Source organism: Castor canadensis, chromosome 6, assembly GCF_047511655.1.
Source record: "Castor canadensis chromosome 6, mCasCan1.hap1v2, whole genome shotgun sequence".
Taxonomy (NCBI): domain Eukaryota; kingdom Metazoa; phylum Chordata; class Mammalia; order Rodentia; family Castoridae; genus Castor; species Castor canadensis.
Window position 1 is genome coordinate 2,725,538 of NC_133391.1, and position 19,376 is coordinate 2,744,913.

At 54.4% G+C, this 19,376-nt stretch overlaps 1 protein-coding gene across 1 annotated transcript in view; it reads right to left on the reverse strand.

Moving 5' to 3' along the window:
• Window positions 1-19,376, reverse strand: part of Mmd2 (monocyte to macrophage differentiation associated 2) — a 33,726-nt gene that overhangs the window by 9,168 nt on the left and 5,182 nt on the right. The window contains 5 exon segments of the mRNA XM_020177052.2: window positions 901-970; window positions 1,638-1,739; window positions 4,747-4,821; window positions 6,701-6,861; window positions 7,902-7,983. Of these exon segments, the coding sequence (XP_020032641.2) occupies window positions 901-970; window positions 1,638-1,739; window positions 4,747-4,821; window positions 6,701-6,861; window positions 7,902-7,983 (490 nt within the window).

Consider the following 19,376-nt stretch of genomic DNA (forward strand, 5'->3'; position numbering starts at 1 on the left):
AACCAGTAAGCTGGGTGTGGTGGTGAGTGCCTGTCACCCCAGCTGTATGGAAAGTTTAAGTAGGAGGATCACAGTTCAGGCTAGGATGGGCAAAAAACACAAGGCCCTACCTGAAAAAAAAAATACCTACGGCAAAAAGGGCTGGTGAGTGGCTCAAGGAGTAGAGCACCTACCTACCAAGTGCAGGGCTCTGAGTTCAAATCCCAGTACCACCAAAAAAAGATGGGAACTACCTTGTGGGTGAATGAGAGTGACGGCTGCAGGACAATCTGAGCGCACCAGTGCCCTGAGCTGCGCAGGGAAGACGGTTTTCGTGGCAGAGGTTGTGTACGTATCACCCCAACACAGAGCTAATTCAGCTCTGGGTTTTTTTTTGACAAAAACCCAAAAAGTTTAAGGGAAAAAAAAAAAAAGCACCCAGCGCTCTTACCACGCTGGAGAAACGAGCCTGACCAGAGCAAGCGCAGCGGTGGCCGCCATGGACGGTACCCTTCTGGAAAGTTCTATACGTGACCGTGACCGTGTGCAACCTGCCTGCCCTTCCTCTGCACGCACGCGTGCATGGGACTGACCGACGTCAGGGGAGCGGTGACTCCATCGTCCACGCGACAGAGTCTCCTGAGTCCACTCAACGCGTCTACACGGAGATCCTGCCGGGCGGTGTAGACGGGCTGCGGTGTTTGGTCGCACACACAGCAGTGTACACACCAGTCCTCCAGACCGTGATGGAGAATGTGACTGACCTCCGCAGGCCCCCTGCCCCTCTAGGCAAGCCACGCCGGCCCCGAGCCTCAGTTTCCCCAGGTTACAAAGGAGAGGGCTCGACACGACAAGCCAGGTCGGACACACTCAGTCCTCGCGGGCCCACAGGGGACCCCACGCTGGACGGGCGCAACTTACCATGGAGAGGATGACCAAGGCGGGAAAAAACCCCATGACCACGTAGCACAGCAGCTCCACGAGTTTGTACCTGGCGGGAGGACATGTCACAGGGGGCTCAGGACAAGTGTCCCCGGAATCACACTGGGAAGACGGGGACCCCTGCCCAGAATGGGCAGAAAAAGGGCCTCTCTCTCTCTCTCTCTCTCTCACCGGGATACACCAACAGGTGACAGCCACCCGCAGGTCTCTTTCCCTCTCTCAGACTGCTTCCCTCCCGTAAAGTGACATTCTGGAGCTGGGACAGGGAAGGAAAACAGTGGGCACTGGGAAGGTGTCAGCCCACACGTTATTCCATCCCAGCGTCTGTCGCCACAGGGTCCGAGAAGCCACCCTCGATCGAGCCGAGTTGCTGGATGACATCAGCCTGTTTGTCTGAATGACCAAGAGGCCCTGTGCGCTCGGAGAGTCAGTCTGCTATTCTTTTTTTTTTTTTTCTCCACCAGCCCCCATCCTTCCCTAGTTACTCAGCCCCATCCCTGTGACTCCCGGGAAAGGCACGCAGGGAGTGAGGCCCTCCTCAGATCCCCACCCCCATCTGTGACCGTCCAGGGAAAAGTCTTCAGACGGCCCCCTGGGCTCTGGGACGCAAGCAGAGCTGTGCCCGCGTGTTTCTGGGGTCATCCTGGGATGTCACCTTCCCGGGTGGGATCGAGGGGCCCCCATCCTCCTGAGACCGCTCCCCAGCCCAGGCTTACCGCTCGTGGAAGAAGAACACGTAGACGGTGCCAACCGACGCCATGGTCCAGACCACCCACCGCATGTGCGACGCCCAGGGACCCAGCTCCCGAAGGTTCAGCCTGGGAGGGAGAAGGCCAAGGGCACAGCCCGAGGTGGGTTCGCTGGCACGGGAAGCTGACCCCAGAGAATCCCTGTCCCCGGCGGCTGGACAGGTGGAACATGGACTCTCACAGGAAGACCGCGTGGACAGGCAAACGGACACATTGAGCTCGGTGTGGTGGCTCACACCTGTAATCCCAGCTACTCAGGAGGCAGAGATCAGGAGGATCGCGGTTCAAAGTCAGCCCTGTGCAAATAGTTCTAGAGACCCTATCTTGAAAACACCCTTCAAAAAAGGGTCTGGTGGAGTGGCCCAAGTGGTAGAGCAGCTGCCTAGCAAGCGTGAAGCCCTGAGTTCAAAACCTGGTACCATCAAAAAAAAAAAAACAGAAAGAAAGACAAGGTCCCTTCCAGAAACACTTGAGACCAGAAGTGTTTCATATTTTGGATTTGTTTTTCAAATTTTGAGACCTCTACAAATACATCTTAGGAACAGTACCCAAGTCTAAGCACAAAATTCATTTATGTACAATAAACACCTTATCACATAGCCTGATGGTAATTTTTTTTAAGATGGGGTCTCACTGTGTAGCCCAGCCTGGCCTTGAACTTGTGGTCCTCTTGCCTCTGAACCCTGAGTTCAGGTGAGTGCTGCTACACTTGGCACTTGAAATTTCACCCGATTTCTTTCAGTGCTCTCGGGTCTCGACTCGGTGTGAGGCTGGTGGTTCCACTTGTGTGGTTGTGGTGCTTCTTGCAAGGTCTTTGGATTCAGAGAAGGAAATCAGCAAAAAAAAAAAAAAAAACCACGTCCGACAGGAGGAACCTCTTAGACGAGTGACAGTAGAAATAAACATTATCAGTCCATCTATTGCCTTGCAGGTGGGATTTTACCTTTTTTTGGCTGCTCTGATACGTGAGCAGGTGCAATGCCAGGTGCTGGCAGGAGAGGGCACCAGCGAGACGCTGCTGCAGGACAGGTTCTGCCCCCTGGTTCCTGGTCAGCCAGCCAGCCTTCTTCCAGACAGAGTAATTTTTCGTTCTTTTTTCTTTTCTTTCTTTTTCTTTTTTTTTTTTTTTCCTGCACAGCTCACCCTGGTCATTTCTCCCAGTGCCAGGTCCCTGCAGGGCTCAGCTCTTTCTGGCATTTGACCTCACAGGTTTTTCTCCCGCTGCCCAGCCAGGGACCCTCAGCCAAGGTATCGCCTCCCTGTGCAGCCCCAAGAGCATCCTTGGGGTCTTCAGGCCACCCTCTGTCCAGCGAGCTGACTGCCCAGCCTCGAGCTGTCCTGACGGCACGGCACAGAAGTGTCTGGGTCTCTACAAGGGGGTGTCCCTCCCCCATTGCTGCCTCCATCCCTGTCCCCATCCAGCAGATGGCCTCCCCGGGCACCCTGAGAAGTGGCGAGTGGCACCAGCACAATCTTTGTCAACTTCTCTGCCTGTCAGATGAGGTGGTATCCCAGCCCTGGGATCGGCCGTTGTCATTTAGATCTGCCGTCACGACTGGGTTCTTTAAAACTGTCTTTAATTCTCACTTGTCAGTTCCTCGCCATTATAATCTGTTGGGAATTTTTTTTTGGTGGCACTGGGATTTGAACTCAGGACCTCACACTTGCTAGGCAGGCGCTCTACCACTTGAGCCACTCTGCCAGCCCCTTTTATGTTGGTTATTTTTGAGATAGGGTCTTGCTTTTACGCCCAGGCCAAGCTGGCACAAGCTATTTGTGCCTCCCCTGTAGCTAAGGTAACAGGCATACTACCACTCCTGGCCATTTCTTGGGATGGGGTCTCGTAAACTTTTTGCCTGGGCTGGCCTCGAACTGTGACGCTCCCGATCTCAGCCTCCTGGGGAGCTGGGGTGACAGGCGTGAGCCATGGAACTGGCCCATTAGTAATTCTTAATACGAGAATGGGGGTGTGGCTCAGCGGGTGAGTGCTCGCCTAGCATGCACGAGGCTCTGGGTTCAATCCCCAGTACCACAAAAAAAAAAAGCAAAACTTGATTTTTCTTAAGAAAGTAATAGAGGGGGAATTTGATCAAAATACATTACACACATGTATGGAAATATCCCAGTGAAACTTCTTTGTACAATTAATACACATAAAAAACAAAGTAAAATTAAAAAGGAATACACCATCTTGTGACATACGCACAGAAATTTGAAAAATATAAGGACAGCCAGGTGCTGTGGCTCACACTTGTAATCCCAGCTACTTGGGAGGCTGAGATTGGGAGGATCAAGGTTCAAATGCCTGGACAAATGGCTAACAAGACCCCATTCCCAAAATAACCAGCATAAAATAGAATGGAGGAATGGCTCAAGTGATAGAGCGCCTGGTTTGCAAGTACAAAGCCCTGAGTTCAAACCCCAGTCCCACCTAAAAAAAAAAAAACCAGAATTACAGGCATGAACACCGGCACTTGGCCGTTTGTGTTTTGAAACGGGGTCTCACCATGGAGCCCAGGCTGGCCTCAAACCTGCAGTTCTCCTGTCTCAGCCTCCAAGTGCTCGGGTTACATCCAGCTATTTCGTGTGTGTTTAGAGGTCGAGTCTCACTATCAAGCCTGGTCTGGCCTCAAAACCACAACCCCCTTGCCTGGGCCTCCTGAGGTCGAGATTACAGGGGTGCACCACCATGCTCAGCTAAATCTACACTTCAAATATAAAATACCTGTCCAGAACTGGGGGCACCTTCAGTTCTTGCTTGCTTGCTAGCTTGAGCCACACCCGCAGCGCTTTTTCACATAGGGTCTCCCGCTTTTGCCTGGGCTCAAACTTTGAATCCTCCTACCTCCACCTTCCGAGTGGCTGGGATTACAGGTGTGAGCCACCACACCTGGCTACATATTTGCTCTTATGTAGAAAATAACTCTAGTAAGAGTTTCTGCAAAGAGAATAGGGTGGAGGAAGGCTTTGTGCCTATGTCCCTCAGCGCCAAGTCACCCGGCCTAATGGAAACGTGACTGTAAGTGCCAGAGGAAGAGGGACGGGCGGCTCCCACCCCAGAGGGGCGGGCACTCACCAGGGCGCATAGGAGGCTGCAATGAAGAAGTAGATGACCATCCTGTCAATCATGTGCAGACAGTGCTCCACCATCCTGGGGACAGAGAAAGTGGCAGTCACCGGCCCCGTGCGGTAGGCAGGCAGGGGCCACACCTGGGGGACAATGGTGACTTCCCCCAGGTGAGGGTGGATGGCCAGGCAAGGACAGACACAGCCACAACCCCCCCAGCCTCAGTGTCCCCGCCTGTGAGGGATCAGCCAGGCTCCCTGTGTTCTAGGGGGATTCACGGAGGGGCCTCGGGGTCCCCAGGGAGGTGAGTGCTGAGGTCCCCACCGTAACCAGTTTGGTTTTTTATGCTCTGCGTTTTCCACAAGAGAACAAATCTTGTAGCTTCATGCCACAGAGGCTGGTGGCATGGCTCAAGGGGTAGAACCCCTGCCTAGCAACAAGCATGAGGCCCTAAGTTCAAATCCAAGTACTGCCCCCCAAGAATATACACACAGCCGGGTGCAGTGATGCACACCTGTAATCCCAGCCACTCGGGAGGCTGAGGTAGGACGATCGCCATTGAGGCTAGCGAAAGCCTATGACAGATGAGACCCTATCTGAAAACAAACTAAAACGCAAAAGGACTGGCTGTGTGGCTCAAGCAAGAGGCCCTGAGTTCAATCCCCAGTGCCACCAAAAACCCAAGAAGTGCTCCATAAACATCGGCTGTTCTTATCATGACTTTGTTCTGAACAGCGAGCCGCGGTCTTCAACGCACATGACCAGGTGGCGCCAGCATCCATGATGGTGCCCTGAGCCCTGCCTCTCATCAGTCACACCTTGTCCCTGCTTGTCACTGCTTGTTCCACCAGCAGTGAGCATGGCAGCCTCAGGAAACGAGGGGCTCCTGCAGAGACCACGGTGTGTGAATCTGAGGCCAGATCAGCGTCTGTCTTGTTCTCTTGGGCCACTGACTTTGGGGACACGGCCACCATGTGGCCGTAGGGAGGTCCAGTGGGCAAGGACAGAACACCCATCCAACTTGCAGCTGTGGGAGGAGGCCATCTTGAAAGTGGACTCTCGGCCCCAGAGGGACCTGAGGTGACACAGCGTCACCTTGGGGTCTCAGGGGGACCCCAAGACACGGCTCTGTGACCCTGAGACCCCGGGGCTTGGAAAGGGAGTAGGCAGTTAGTTACGCCAGTCAGCCGTGTTTCTGGGGTCTTTGTCACGCAGCAATGGTGACCGATGCACACTACGGTTGTGCCCTGCAGGCTGGGCGTCTGCCGGGCTCGGGGCCGCCCGTCCTCAACTGCACGTCTTCCTGAACACGAGAAGAAAGTGGGGCTCCTACGGTAACCAGAGCGCTTTCTGGCGCTGACTGTGTGTCTGGTTTTTCGGCAGCACTGGGGTTTGAACTCAGGACCTCACGCTCGCTAGGCAGGCGCTCTGCCACTTGAGCCGCTCCGCCGGCCCTGTTTGCTCTGAGAATTTTGAAGATCGGGTCTCACTTTTAGCCCCAGGCTGGGCTGGACCTCATTCATCCTATTTAGCCCACGACACCGGGTGGCAGGTGTGCACCACCATGCCCAGCTGCTGATGGAGATGGGGTCTTGCAAATTTGCCCAAGGCTGGTCTTGAACTGCTAGTCTCATGACCTCAGTGCTGACTGGGAACGACCAGTGCCTGGACACTGGGCGCGGTGGCCACGTGACCCCTACCGGGGACTCTGCGAGCAGACGCTGGCTCTTGGGGTTCCTCTCAGAGCTGGACACAGGGCCGAGGTGCCCGTGGGGCAGATGGGACTCAACTCGCCTCCCCGGGCAGGGCTACTTTGTCCCCAAAGATGGCCCTGCTGTCACCGATCCTTGGTCCACTCCTGGCTCACCTCTTATGTCACCTGCAAGCTCAGGGTCCTGCTCCATCCTTCAGCCTGGGGTCACCCTGCCCAGCTGCTGTCCCCTCCGTGCCCGGGAGGACGTACCTGAGGTGGCTCTTCTTCCAGGACACGGTGTGGAACACAGTGGACACCACGAAGAGGCCACAGAGGCCCAGGCCGTAGATCCAGGCAGAAATGGTCTCCCAGTCGTCATCCGACAGGAAGTAGAGGTTGGAGCTGCCGAGGATGCTGGGAACGATCCAAAACTGGAGGAAAGGGACAGCCGGCTGTCCGCGCAATGCCAGGACCCAGTCCCCAACCCCCAACCACCCCGAATGTAGCCAGCATGGCTGCCCCGGGCCTTGGAATGGTGGCCAGAGCCCCCGAGGCAATGACTTGTTGCGTTTTGTGTCAATGGAGTCAAATTCACTATTTTCGCAGTGCTGGGATTTGAACTCAGGGCCCACACTGTGAGCCACTCCACCTGTCCTTTTGTGGAATGGGTTTTTTGAGACAGGGTCTCAGGAACTATTTGCCTGGGCTGGCCTTGGACACCGATCCTCCTGATCTCTGCCTCCCGAGTAGCTGGGATTACAGGCGTGAGCCACTGGCCCCTGACTAGATTTTACGAAGTATGCCGGGTATTTTTAATTGAAATTTAAATTTCAACACAATTAAATCCAAATCAGACAAGGCTTGTCCATTAGACTCGCCAATGGTGTAAGGACACTGGCCAGGGAATAGCTGGCCACCCCCAGGCCCCAGTGTCCCCCCAGAGTCTCCAACAGAGGAGTCTGGTGTGCCACACGCCACACAGGTGTCACTTATGTCCCCAACTTTGCCTGAACGGACACCCCAGCCCAGAACAACACAGTTGTACACGGAACTTGTTAATGGGTTTAAACTGTGGACGGTCCATCCTGGTTAGTGGGAGAGAATGGAGACCCCAAATCCTTTCACATGTGTGATCCAGCCCCTCAGCCACCTTCCCCCCAATGTACTTCTCCCCGCTCTCTCTCAGGAGCGCACCAGGGACTGTTTGCTGAATGACTGAGCGATGGTCATTCTAGCTTGGCAGAGTGCAAGGCAAAATGTGGGTACCGGCTCAGGGCTTCTCTGAGTCTTGGTGGATGGGGAGGCTGGGGCCATCTTTCTGCCCTGTCTTTCAGAGGGGGCAGCTAAGGACAAGAATGGAACAGATGGACGCAGACCACGGGAGATGAGAGGAACGGGTTGCTTAGGGTGGGCTGACGTGTGTGTGGGCAAGGAGACAAGTGTCCCCTCCCGCCGTCCCCGGCTGACTCACAGCGTGGGTGGCACAGTTGGCTGCATGCTCGTACTCCGTGGGCTGGTACCGCTTGTGGGCCGGGACGCGGTGGTTCATGAACCTGGAACAGAGGTAGAATCCAGGAACAGATTCGGGACACCTCCCAAAGGACCAAAGACCTCGCCACCCCACCATCCTCCCTCCATCTCCCTCCCTTCTTCCTCCTCTCCTTCTGGTGATGATTTTGGAGACGGGGCCTTCCTAGGTAGCCCAGGCTGGCCTAGAAGTCACCACATGGTCAAGGCTGGCCTTGAACACTCCACCCGCCTCAGTCTCCGCAGTGCCGGGGTTACAGGCACGCACCACCAGACTCGGCTGTTTTATTTCTGTCAGTATAACACACACACGTTAGCTTTCCAAGGTTACGGCTTGTGGAATTTTTCCTTACGCACACATACCCATGTGACACTACCCAGGAAGACCTAGGTCATTTGATGCCACCCCTGGAAAGCGTCCCTCTGTCCCTCCCCCAGTGGGAAACACTGACATTGTCAGTGGAGATGAGATCTTCCTGCCCTTGGACTTGCAGCCAGTGCGCTCACGCAGCACACGCCCTTTTGTTTCTGGCATCTTTTGCTCCAGAAGAATATGTGGGCTTTTTCACGGCTGTGTAGTATTCCACTAGATGGACAGTACCACACAGTGTACTGAGGGGACATTCCAGGGCAGGGCAGCTGGGGGAACTGCTGGCAGGCCGTTGTGTGTGTTTTGGTGAATATGTGATACTCGTGCTGACGGTCACCTTGGTGGAGTGGACAGACGCCTAGGAGGTTGGTGCAGCGCACTTGCGGGTGTCTGGGAGGTGTTCCAGGCAGATTAACTAAGGGGGGAGGACCCGGCCTGAGTGTGGGATGGGCGCGGATGGGACAAGAGAGAGCCTCCTAGCTCGGGCATCTCTCTCTCCTGCTCGCTGTCCGTGTCTCTCCCCATCTTTCTAGCTATCTCTCTCCCCCTGACTCTGTCTGTCTGTCTGTCTCTCTCTCTGTCCCTCACCACATCTTCCCTGTCATGGCAGAAACCTCTGGCACCACAAGCAAACTAAATCCTCCCTGTGGGACTGAGACGTGGCTCTCGTGACAGGACGCCTGCCTAGCCAGCGCAAGGCCCTGAGTTCAAATCCCAGGAGCGCAAAAGCATCACAAACAAAGCCCCCTCTTTTAAATGGCTTCTCTCCAGCACTGGTCACGGTGACAAAAGTCCAGCTGGCAAATGTGCCATCGAGGGGAGCTCAGAGCTGCATATGGAATTGCCAGGTGGCTCTGGAGTCTTCAAATCTCCATGGTCCCCTCTGGTCCCCTCGGGTCCTCACCAGCACCGCGTGGAGCTGTGACTCAGTTCACAGGTGGGAGTCCCCGGGGCAGAAGTGACATCACCAGGAGTCACGGGGACGTGGCCCCAGCCGGGCTCCCCAGTCGGTGGATGACACACGAGAGTCAGCCCGGCAGTGAGGAGGCGTCCAGGAGGCGGGGGACAGACTGCGCACCCCGGGGTCACAGGCCAGCGGGCAGGACTCGCACACAGGGCAGGCACAGAATTTCATGGTGAGGGGGACAAATACCAAAGTCACCAAAAACCGGGCTCCAGGCAGCATGGCTTGCCGAGCATCTATTAGACGCCTTCTGTATGCTGGTGTCAGGCGTGTACTGAGCGCCTTCTGTATGCTGAACCCATGGCAGTACAGTACAGAGCATCCCGAGTACCTTTTGTGTGCTGCCTCTGTGCTGGTCTAGTTCACAGAGCATCTATTGAGCACCGTCTGTGTGCTAGCCCCAAGTTAAGTACAGTCAACGAACCACTTGTCGAGCACTTTATTACTCCGAGCCCAGGGCCTTGCGGAGTCTCACCCTCCCCTCCGCACCCCTCCAGCTTGCAAGTCCCGGGCCTCCCAGCCAGGCTGGCCGCGCCCAGTGCTCTGCCTCCACGGTCTGCGCACCCGGCAAGGGCGGCTTGAAAGTGGGCCCTGCCAGCACTTGGGAGTGGAGGCAGGAGGATGGAGGACTGGAGGCCAGCCTGAGCTACACAGCGAAACCCTGTCTATAAAGAGAAAGGAGCGAGGGAGGACAGTCAGGGTTTTGGTCACAGAGGAACAGGGCGCCCGCCCCGGACACGGTCCCTGGACACAGTGACAGAGACGAGACGCAGGGATGCATCCTGGAGCCATGGCCGCTCCTTGGCCTTGGGGCTGTGACAGAACCACAGCGGCCACCAGGGGGCCAGAAGCTGGGCCTGCAGCTGCGGGACACTGGCCCAGGTACACACTCTGCCAAAAGTCCCCAAGGCAGGGGTGACAATTTGTGCTGCCACCGGGGGCGCGGGTACTAAGTGGTTAGCCCCATGTCTACGGCAGGGGTTCTCCTGCACCTGCACCCTGGTGGCCCGGGCCTCCCTTTCCTCCTCTGTGACTTTAACAAAGAACGCCACCCATGGCGCCACTGTCACGGGCTCCAGGGTGATGTCACGGTTGCCGTGGCGACCCAGGACACCACTCATTTATTTATTTCTGGCTCCACAAAACCCCCTTGTCTCTCGTTTATGCTCGGGCTGTTGAAGGCCAGGAAGGGAGGTGAAAAAAAAAAAAGGAGGCCAGGCAGAGGCCCAAAAACCAGTTCCCACCACTCTGAAGACTCGAGAAGTTTCCTTTAACCCCTGGGGTCCGGGTCCCTCCATTAGCCTCTGGAAGGGGATGTGAAGAGATGGAAGATTCGGTTTCAATTCATGTTTGACTTTGCTGTTGGCAAAGCGACTATACAGGTTTGTGGGTTTTGATCACGGTAAGTAACAGGCACACGAACCTCCCCAAAACTCACCCCCAAGTCACCCAAAGAAGGCTACAAAGCCCAGCCCCGTGGACGGCTGCCCTGCCTGTTCCTTCCCCCAGGACTTTGCTGTTTCCAGAGTGTCACAGAAATGGAGTTGCAGCCAGCCAGGTGTGGTGGTGCACGTCTGTAATCCCAGCACTCGGGAGTCAGAAGCAGGATTGCGGTCTCAGACCAGGATCTTCCCAATCTGAGCCTCCTGGAAGGCTGGGCTGACAGATGTGAGCCACCGGCACCCAGCGGGCTTTGTCTTTAACAGGTAAAAGCCATGATCAAAATGGGATGCTCAGCACAGAGCGGCAGCCTCAAGACCAGGGAGGCCGGGCTGGCGATGCACGCCTGTAATCCCGGCTCTCGGGAGGCTGAGGCAGGAGGAACACAAACAAGCCAACCGGCAGCCAATTCCTCCTGCAAGAACTGACACTTTAGTCCCCTGGAGGAACAGAAGACCCCATTTTGTGAATGACCCTTGGAGCTTGGACGACTGTGTGACCACGACCACTTGGAAGGCTCCCAAACCGAGCCACGATCGAGCCCGGCGGGAGCCTGGCACAGGATGCTGAATTTCCATTCCAAGCGGCAAGGGCACGAGCTTCAGACCTGCAAAATCTCGGTGCAGTCGCTCTCGGCTGTGTGTGCTCACTGAAATGACAAACGTCTCTGGGCTGCCGCTCCCCGGTGTGTGGAAAAGAGGAGATGCCACCTAGTCTGCCGTTTCCACGAGAGAATATTCTGGCTTCCGCACCCACAAGGTACCAGACACACATCGGGGGCCCAGAGAGTCCTCTCGTCAGACCTGACCGTTTTCTTACTGAGTCCAGGTACGCAGAGGCACTTGCTTAAGCCCACAGCCTCCTTGTAAAGTGGCTATCATTGCTGCAATCTGAAAGTGGGGCTATGAAAAGTTAGGCCCTTGACTGTCAATCTTGGCCACACATTAAGAGTGGAGCTGGGCGCTGTGCCTCACGTCTGTAATCCCAGCTATATGGGAGACTGCGATCAGGAGGATTGTGGTTTGAGGCCGGCCCAGGCAAGTTCGTGAGACCCCATCTCCACAGAAGAAGGCTGGTTGTGGTGGCTCACGCCTGCCATCCCAGCAATGGTGGGAAGCTTAAAATGGGAGGACCCAGGTCCAGGCTGGCCTGGACAAAAAGTGAGACCCCCACCTCCAAAATAAACAGAGCAAAACAGGGCCAGGGGCGTGGCTCAGGGGGCAGAGCACCTGCTTCAAATTCATGACGACTTGAGTTCAAATCTCAGTACTACAAAAAAAGAATACCTGTGTACCTCCCAGCTGCTCGGGAGCCTGAAAGACAAGGATTGCTGAGCCCAGGAGTTCAAGACCAACCTATGCGACAAAAATTAAAAATCACCTGGGATACAGATGGGTGTCTGGATAAAAAAACAATGTGGTCTGTCCACACAAGGGACTATTACTCAACCGTAAAAAAGAATGAGGTTACCGATTCATGCTACAACTAGGACGGACCTCAAAAACTATGGTAGGGGCTGGCTACAGCTCAGGACACAACACACATTCAGCCCGCACAAGGCCCCAGATTTGATCCCCAGCACTCCAAAATCAGGCAGACAGACAGACAAAACACTACGCTCAGTGAGAGAACGCCACACGTTCAAAGTGGCATTTCCCTCTTAAGCGCCCTTTTGTGTGGGGGGGGGCAGTGCTGGGATTTGAACTCGGGGCCCTGTGCTGTCTAGTCAGGAGCTCTACCACTTGAGCCACGCCCACAACCTTCTTTGTGCTTTAGTTATTTTTCAGATCGGGTCTCAACGTTTTGCCCAGGCCAGCCTCAGTCTGTAATCCTTTTACGTCTGCCTCCCGTGTAGCTGGGACCACAGGCGTGTCACCACTCACAGTTTGTTTGTTGAGATGGGATCTTGCTAATTTTTTTTTGCCCTGGCTGGCCTGGAACCTCGATCCTCCTGATTTCCCCATCCTGAGTAGCTGGGATTACAGGCGCGAGTTACCATGCCCAGCCACCCTCAAGTTTCGTTTTGTTTTGTTTTTTTTCATTTTGTTTTGTGGTGCTGGGGAACCCAGGGCCTTGCACATGCTAGGCAAGTGCTCTACCACTGAGGCACACCCCAGTCCTTGACTCAATTTCCATCAAGTGCAAAAGCAGGCAACAGACGTTTGAGGATAAAGTCAGACGGTGGCCGTCCCGGGCAGAGGTACAGTGACAGAGGGGAAATGAGCTGGTTTGGGGCCTGGGTGCTGGGCTGACCCTTCTACCTCTAGCTGCCCTCCCCCACTGTGTCCTCCACAGTCTGGCAGAAGCCAGGCTCCTCAGCAAGTCCCCTGTCCCCTGGCCTGTTGCCTGGGGTGGGGGTCGGGGGTGTCTGTGGCTCCAGAGAGAGGCCATCCCGCTCTTGGGAAAACTGCCACCCCGTCCCAGCTGGGTCAGTGCCTGTCAGCGCCAACCCTGAGTCCCTTGGACAAGGAACTAAAGAAGTTTGCCTGGGCTCCCAGACAAAGGGGGATCTGTCTGTCTGTCCCAAGGCCAGCCAGGGCCAAGTGGCCCCCGGGAAGTCTCTCCCCCACTCTCTGGGCCCCTGGGCTGTTTCTTTGTGTCCATTCACAAAGTCAGCACTCCCCTGCAACCGCCAAGTGTCTTGGCTCAGTCTTTGGGAAAGAGACCTTGAATTTGGGCCACCAAGAACGGCCGTGAGATTAAAATCCAGGGACAGAGAGCTGGGAACAGAGGGAGAAACCAGCCAGGCACTGGTGGCTCACACGTGTAATCCCAGCTACTCAGGAGGCAGAGATCAGGAGGATCGCGGTTCAGAGCCAGACCAGACAAACAGCTTATGTACCCTATTTTGAAAAACCCATCACAAATATAGGGCTGGTGGAGTGGCTCAAGGTGTGGGCCCTGAGTTCAAATCCCAGCAGCGCATTAAAAAAAGAAGAAACAAGGCTGGAACGACCTGTGGTTGGACCATGTGCCAGGTCCAAAGGACTCAGCAGGAAAGAACGATGACATCTGCCCCACCTCCCTGCCTCTCTGGGAGGCCCCAGGAGATGATGGGTCAGGAAGTGCTGAGTGGGACGAGGGATGAGCTCACCCCAACAAAGCCGGGGACCCTTGGCCATCCCATCCCTCTGCAGCTGCCTCCTGAGCCACCCCCAGGGGAGCAGAGCAGCCCTCCCTCCTCCCACCAATCACCACCCGGCTATTCCTACGACATCATCGGCAGCCAATCAGAGTCACAGATCAGCAGGTGCCACCTAGGGTTGCTCTTTTTTTTTTTTAATTTTATTTTCTCCCCCTTGCAAGCCAAGTCCCCAGGCCCTCCAAAGCCAGCGCCTACCCCGAACTACACCCCAAGTGACAGAGTGACTTTTCAAGTTGGCACATTGTCAGCTGAAAGATGACAAAGGATACTTTGCCTGAGGGGCCAGTGGGAAGACATTTTTCTGTCCTATCTCTGGTGTCACACCAGCCAGGGGACGCCTAGCAGATCTAGGACACCCCAGCCCAGAAGTTCTACCTCTATCAACTCATTCCTTCCACGTCACAGAGCCACTCTACTGTGACACCCACCGCGCAAGGCCTGGCACCAGGGGACCTGGCTACGCTGCACACTGAGCCTGAGCAGAGTCGGGACTTGAACCCAGTGGGCAGCTCACTAGCCCTACTGTCCGGCCCTGGCTGTGTGACCCAGGGAAGAGCCACTAACCATCCTGAGCTGCAACCTTCTGGAAACTTCACAAGACAAGCCCAAGGGCTAAACTGCACGAGTCTCTTTTTTTGTTCATCTAAATACCGCCCTCCTGCTTTTGGGGGACTGGGGTTTGAAATCAGGGGGGGTTTCATTGTGATATTTACAGACGTGTCTATAGTGTACATGGGCCGTCTTCAGCACGTCTGTCCCTTTCTTTTTTTTTTAATTCATTTATTCATATTCTCCTCCCCAAGTCCTTTCAGAGCAAATATTGCAAAATCAGTGAGACTTGGTCTCAAAAACAAAATACAAAAGTTCAAGTGGTAAGCGCTTGCCCTGTAGGCTCAAAGCCCTGGGTTCAATCCCCAGTACTGCAAAAAGAGAAGAAAAAAAGTGGGGGGAGGGAGAAAGGGCAGTAGGACAGAGCCAGACCCCAAATAAGAGGGGCTGGGAGGGGCTCTGCCACCAAAACGCACAGTGTGTCACACTCCTGCTCTCCTCCACTGGCTCTAGAAGGGACAGGCCACAGACCATCCACTGGCTCTGGTGACCACAGTGAGCAGTGGGCAAACCGGCTGCCAGCTTCCTGCCCTGTGTGGGGCTCTGCAGTCTCCCCTCCCTGGCTTCATGACAGGGCTGTGGCCTGGAAGTATCCCTGGTGAGCTATGGAGCCACTGCCACCACCCTGGTTCTCACAGTGGCAGCACCAGTGACACCCCCCACACACAAACTCACACTTTTTTTTTTTTTTTTTTGACGATCCTGGGGTTTGAGCTCAGGCTCTACCACTTGAGCTGTGCCCCAGCCCTTTTGTTTATATTTCAGTTTTCAGATAGGGTCTTGCTGACTTTTGCTTGGGCTGGCCTCAAACTTTCCATCCTCCTCCTCTGCCTCCCAATGCTGGGTTTATAGACAGGACTACCACACCTGGCTTCCATGCCCTTCGAGGAGGATCCCAGATGTGACTCTGTTGAGAGGAGCTCTGTGAATGGAATGAGCAAAGCCTCCCTCCCTCCCAGGGAAACCTTAGCCCAGAGATGGGGGTGCCAGGAGGGAGCCCGGGTGAGCGCTTCCCTCCCAGGGACACAGAGCAGCCCCCAGCAGCTGTGTGTAATATTGATGCTGGCTGGTACTATGTCTTGTGACTTGGGTCAGTACCTGCGGCTTGGGGACATCACCCCCACCTCCACCCCCACAGCCCAGCCCCCGCTCGGCCAAGGTTCAAAATTCCAGAGCAGCCATCAGCGTGAGAAAGAGTTCCCTGCAGAGGGAGGGAGGGAGAGGACTGAGGGAGGGAGGGAGGGAGGGACAGAGAGAGAGTCAGGGAAGGACAGAGAGAGAGAGAGAGAGAGAGAGAGAGAGAGGGAGAGAGGGAGAGGACACAATCCCAGGGGCTTCAGGGAGCTGAAACACCATCCACACGGCTAAGAATATCCGCTCCAAATCCAAGGCAATCGATTCTTTCCCCTCTTTGGCCTCTCTTTGAAAGGAATGCATGAAATCCTGCTTTTATCTTGGATCCGACTTTTGGAAGGCTGGCGGAGGGATGCAGAAGGCAGGGTCTTCTTCAATTAAGTGAAGATCTTTTTGAAAAGAAAATCACAGAGCTGTAACCTTTAATGAAGTGATTGACTCAGACCATGATACCCAGAGAGACCACAGGGTGAGCGGTTGCCAAGCAACGGGATACGCGAAGGGGGCGGAGCATCACGGGGGTTAAGGCACCAGCCTAATGGAGCAGGTCGACCAGATGTCTCCCATCTCCTGCGTGCGGTATAAGAAGTGTGTTGTGTTGGTTTGTTATGTTTCTTGTCCTGCTTGTCAAAAACAGTCATCCTGAATCTAATTAAACCCTGATAATGCAGTTGCATGACAATGTGACCCACCAGCAAGCCACATGTGGATAATTAGATATAAATTCATTAAAAAATAAAGCACTGCTGTATCCCATCTACTTAGGAGACTGCGGGGAGGAGAATCGTTTCAGCTTATGAGTGGGAAATCAGCCTGGCCAAAATAGTGAGACACTGCCTCAAAAATTAAAAAACCAAGCCAGGCATGGTGGCTCACATCTGTAATCCCAGCTACGAGGGAGGAATAGGACAATCGAGGTCCAAGGCTGGCCCAGGCAAAAACGCAAGACGCCACCTGAAAAATAATTAAAGCAAAATGAGTTGGGGCGAGGCTCGAGTGGTAGAGCAATTCCAGAGCAAGTGCAAGGCCCTGAGTTCAAACCCCAGTACTGCCACACACACACACACACAAACAGAGACCCTCCCACCCTCTTTCTGCCACGTGTGGATACAAAATTCAACCAACTGCACCACGGAGAGAATGGGACCTTCCCAGGGCCCTCACCTCGGACTCGGCCTCCAGAACTTTGAGAAATGTGTTTGTTAGTTATAAGTTGCCCAGTCTGCGCATTTTGTCATAGCTGCCAGGCAGACTAAGACGACATTGCATCCATGCTATGAAATGTCACCCACAGGCTTGTGTGTTCAAGGTTTTGTCCCAGCTGGAGGAAGTGGACCACTGGAGCTTCTCTCTCTCTCTCTCTCTCTCTCTCTCTCTCTCTCTCTCTTTCCATCCTGGTTGTCCGGAGGTGAACTGATCTCTTTCTGCTGCCTTGATGAGCTGTTCAAGTGGCCTGAAGCCATGAACCAAAATGAACCTTCATGCCTTCAAAGTGCTGACTCAGGTATTTTGTCACAGCAACAGATAGAGTGACCCCAACACCACTTCCCTTTCCTTTTCCCCCATCTCCTTTCATATTTAGTAAATCACCTGCCTATGCTGCCATCTCCAGTTAGCTTTTTAATAATTTTTAATTATGGCAAAATACACATGATATAAAATGTGCCATCTTAACCTGTTTTTGGTGGTACTGGGGTTTGAACTCAGGGCCTCATGCTTGCTAGACAAGCACTCTACTACTTGAGCCACACCCAACCCTTTTTTGTTTTGTATTTTGCTTTTCAGCCCAGTCTGGCCTCAAACTTGCCACCCTCCTGGGTAGCTGGGATTACAGGTGAGCACCACCATGCCTAGCCCATCTTAACCATTCTTAAGTGGACAGTCCAGTGACATTGAGCACAGCCAGTGTTGTCAACCACCACCACCATTCATCTCCACAACTGCTCAGCATCTCAAACTAGAACTGTCCCCATATCCTTGGCTATCTCACATGACCTTTGCCATGTGCTCCTAACAGGAGACAGAGTCTCCTGCTCATCCCTCCCCCAGACCCTGACACCCACCATTCTGCATTGTCGCTATGGACTCACTTCTCCTGGGGACCGCCAAGAAATGGCATCTTTATGTGACCAGTTTACTTCTATGAGCACCATGTCCCATGGCTCAACTGTGTCAGAATGCCCTTCCTTTTTAAGGCAAAACTTCCAGATTTTGGTGCTCAGGGTAGAGGGTCGTGATGCTGCACGCACCCAGCCACTACTTAGGGTTCCAGGAAGGTGCCACCCTGCTTTCTGTCCCTCCTGGAGGTCCGCAAGGGACCTCTTCCCTCCCCACCATGTCCTTCTGAAGCCCAGAGCATGCCCAGCCTAAAAGCCCTAAACAGCTCTGCAGAGCCCCAGATCAGCCGCCAAGTGTCTGGCTTTGTCCCCACCACCCGCTCTATGCTGTGACCTTGCCTGACTGCCCTGGACCTCCAGCACTTCACCCCTCCATTCTATCCTTGGGATTATGCCACCAGCTGCTGTGAAAAGTCCTGTTCACTCTGAAGGACCCGCCACAGTGGCACAGGAGCCCCCTCTCTGGGGCTCCTCTGATGCACAAAGACACCTCAATTCTTGTACCTTGACAATGCTTGGGATTTGAACTCAAGGTCTCGCACTTGCTAGGCAGGCGCTCTATCACTTGAGCCTCTCCCCCAGCCCTTTTTGCTTTGGTTATTTTTCAGATAGGGTCTCATACTAACTTTGCTGAGCTGTCCTTGAGCCAGAACTTCCTACCTCCGCCTCCCACGTAGCTGGAATTACAGCGTATGCCACCACACTCGGCTTGTTTTTTGAGATCCGATCTCTGTAACTTTTCTGGATTGGCCTCAAACCATGATCCTCCTACTCCCACCTCGTGAGTAGCTGGGATTACAGGTTTAGCCATTTCCAGACACCATGACAGGTTTGAGGATGGCCATGCACATTGAACCAGGACAAGGAGACTGTCTAGGGCTGTCTAGGACTGCAGAGAGAAACCAACTTTCCCCATGGGCTGTGAACAGTGCAGAAAACAGAGTACACAGAGAAAGCAGAGCTGAGACATTGAGGGAGGTGGCTTCTCTGGGTCCTCTTGGAGTCCCTGGATCAAGCTGTTCCTGAAGCCAGGTAATTATGGTCCTTCCCTTTCTGGACACCAATAATTTCCCCTTCCTCTTCCTCCTTCTCCTCCTCCTTTTCTTCTCTCTCTTACCTTTCCTTCCTTCTTCTCTCTCCCTCCCTTCCTGCCTTCCTCTTCCAACCTTCCCTTCCTTCTTTTCTTCCTTCCTTCTCTTCCTCCTCTTCCTCTTCCTCCTCCTCCTCCTCCTCCTCTTCTTCTCCTCTCCTCTCTCTCTTCCCTTCCATACCTGTTAAACTGAGGCTTCTGTTGCATATAACTAAATCCTAAGTTTTCTCCTATGCCCGATGCTGGAGCACAAGGTGGACAGAAGCAGCACTTCCTGCACATCCTTGGCTATCTCACATGACCTTTGCCATGTGCCCCTAACAGGAGACAGAGTCCTCCTGTAGACTACAAGCTTCTGGGGTGGGGGGGGCGCTGAGCTCTGCCCGTGGCTGTGCCCCAGCCCCTGGCTCTCAAGCAGACTTGTGAATGAATCAACAACCACCCGGACGTGGGTAGTGGACATGCCTGGAGTGGCCACCCAATGCCAGAACATGCTGGCACCACAGGGACTGCAGAGGGTGTGGGAAGCCCCCCCCAGCCCTGCTCCAAG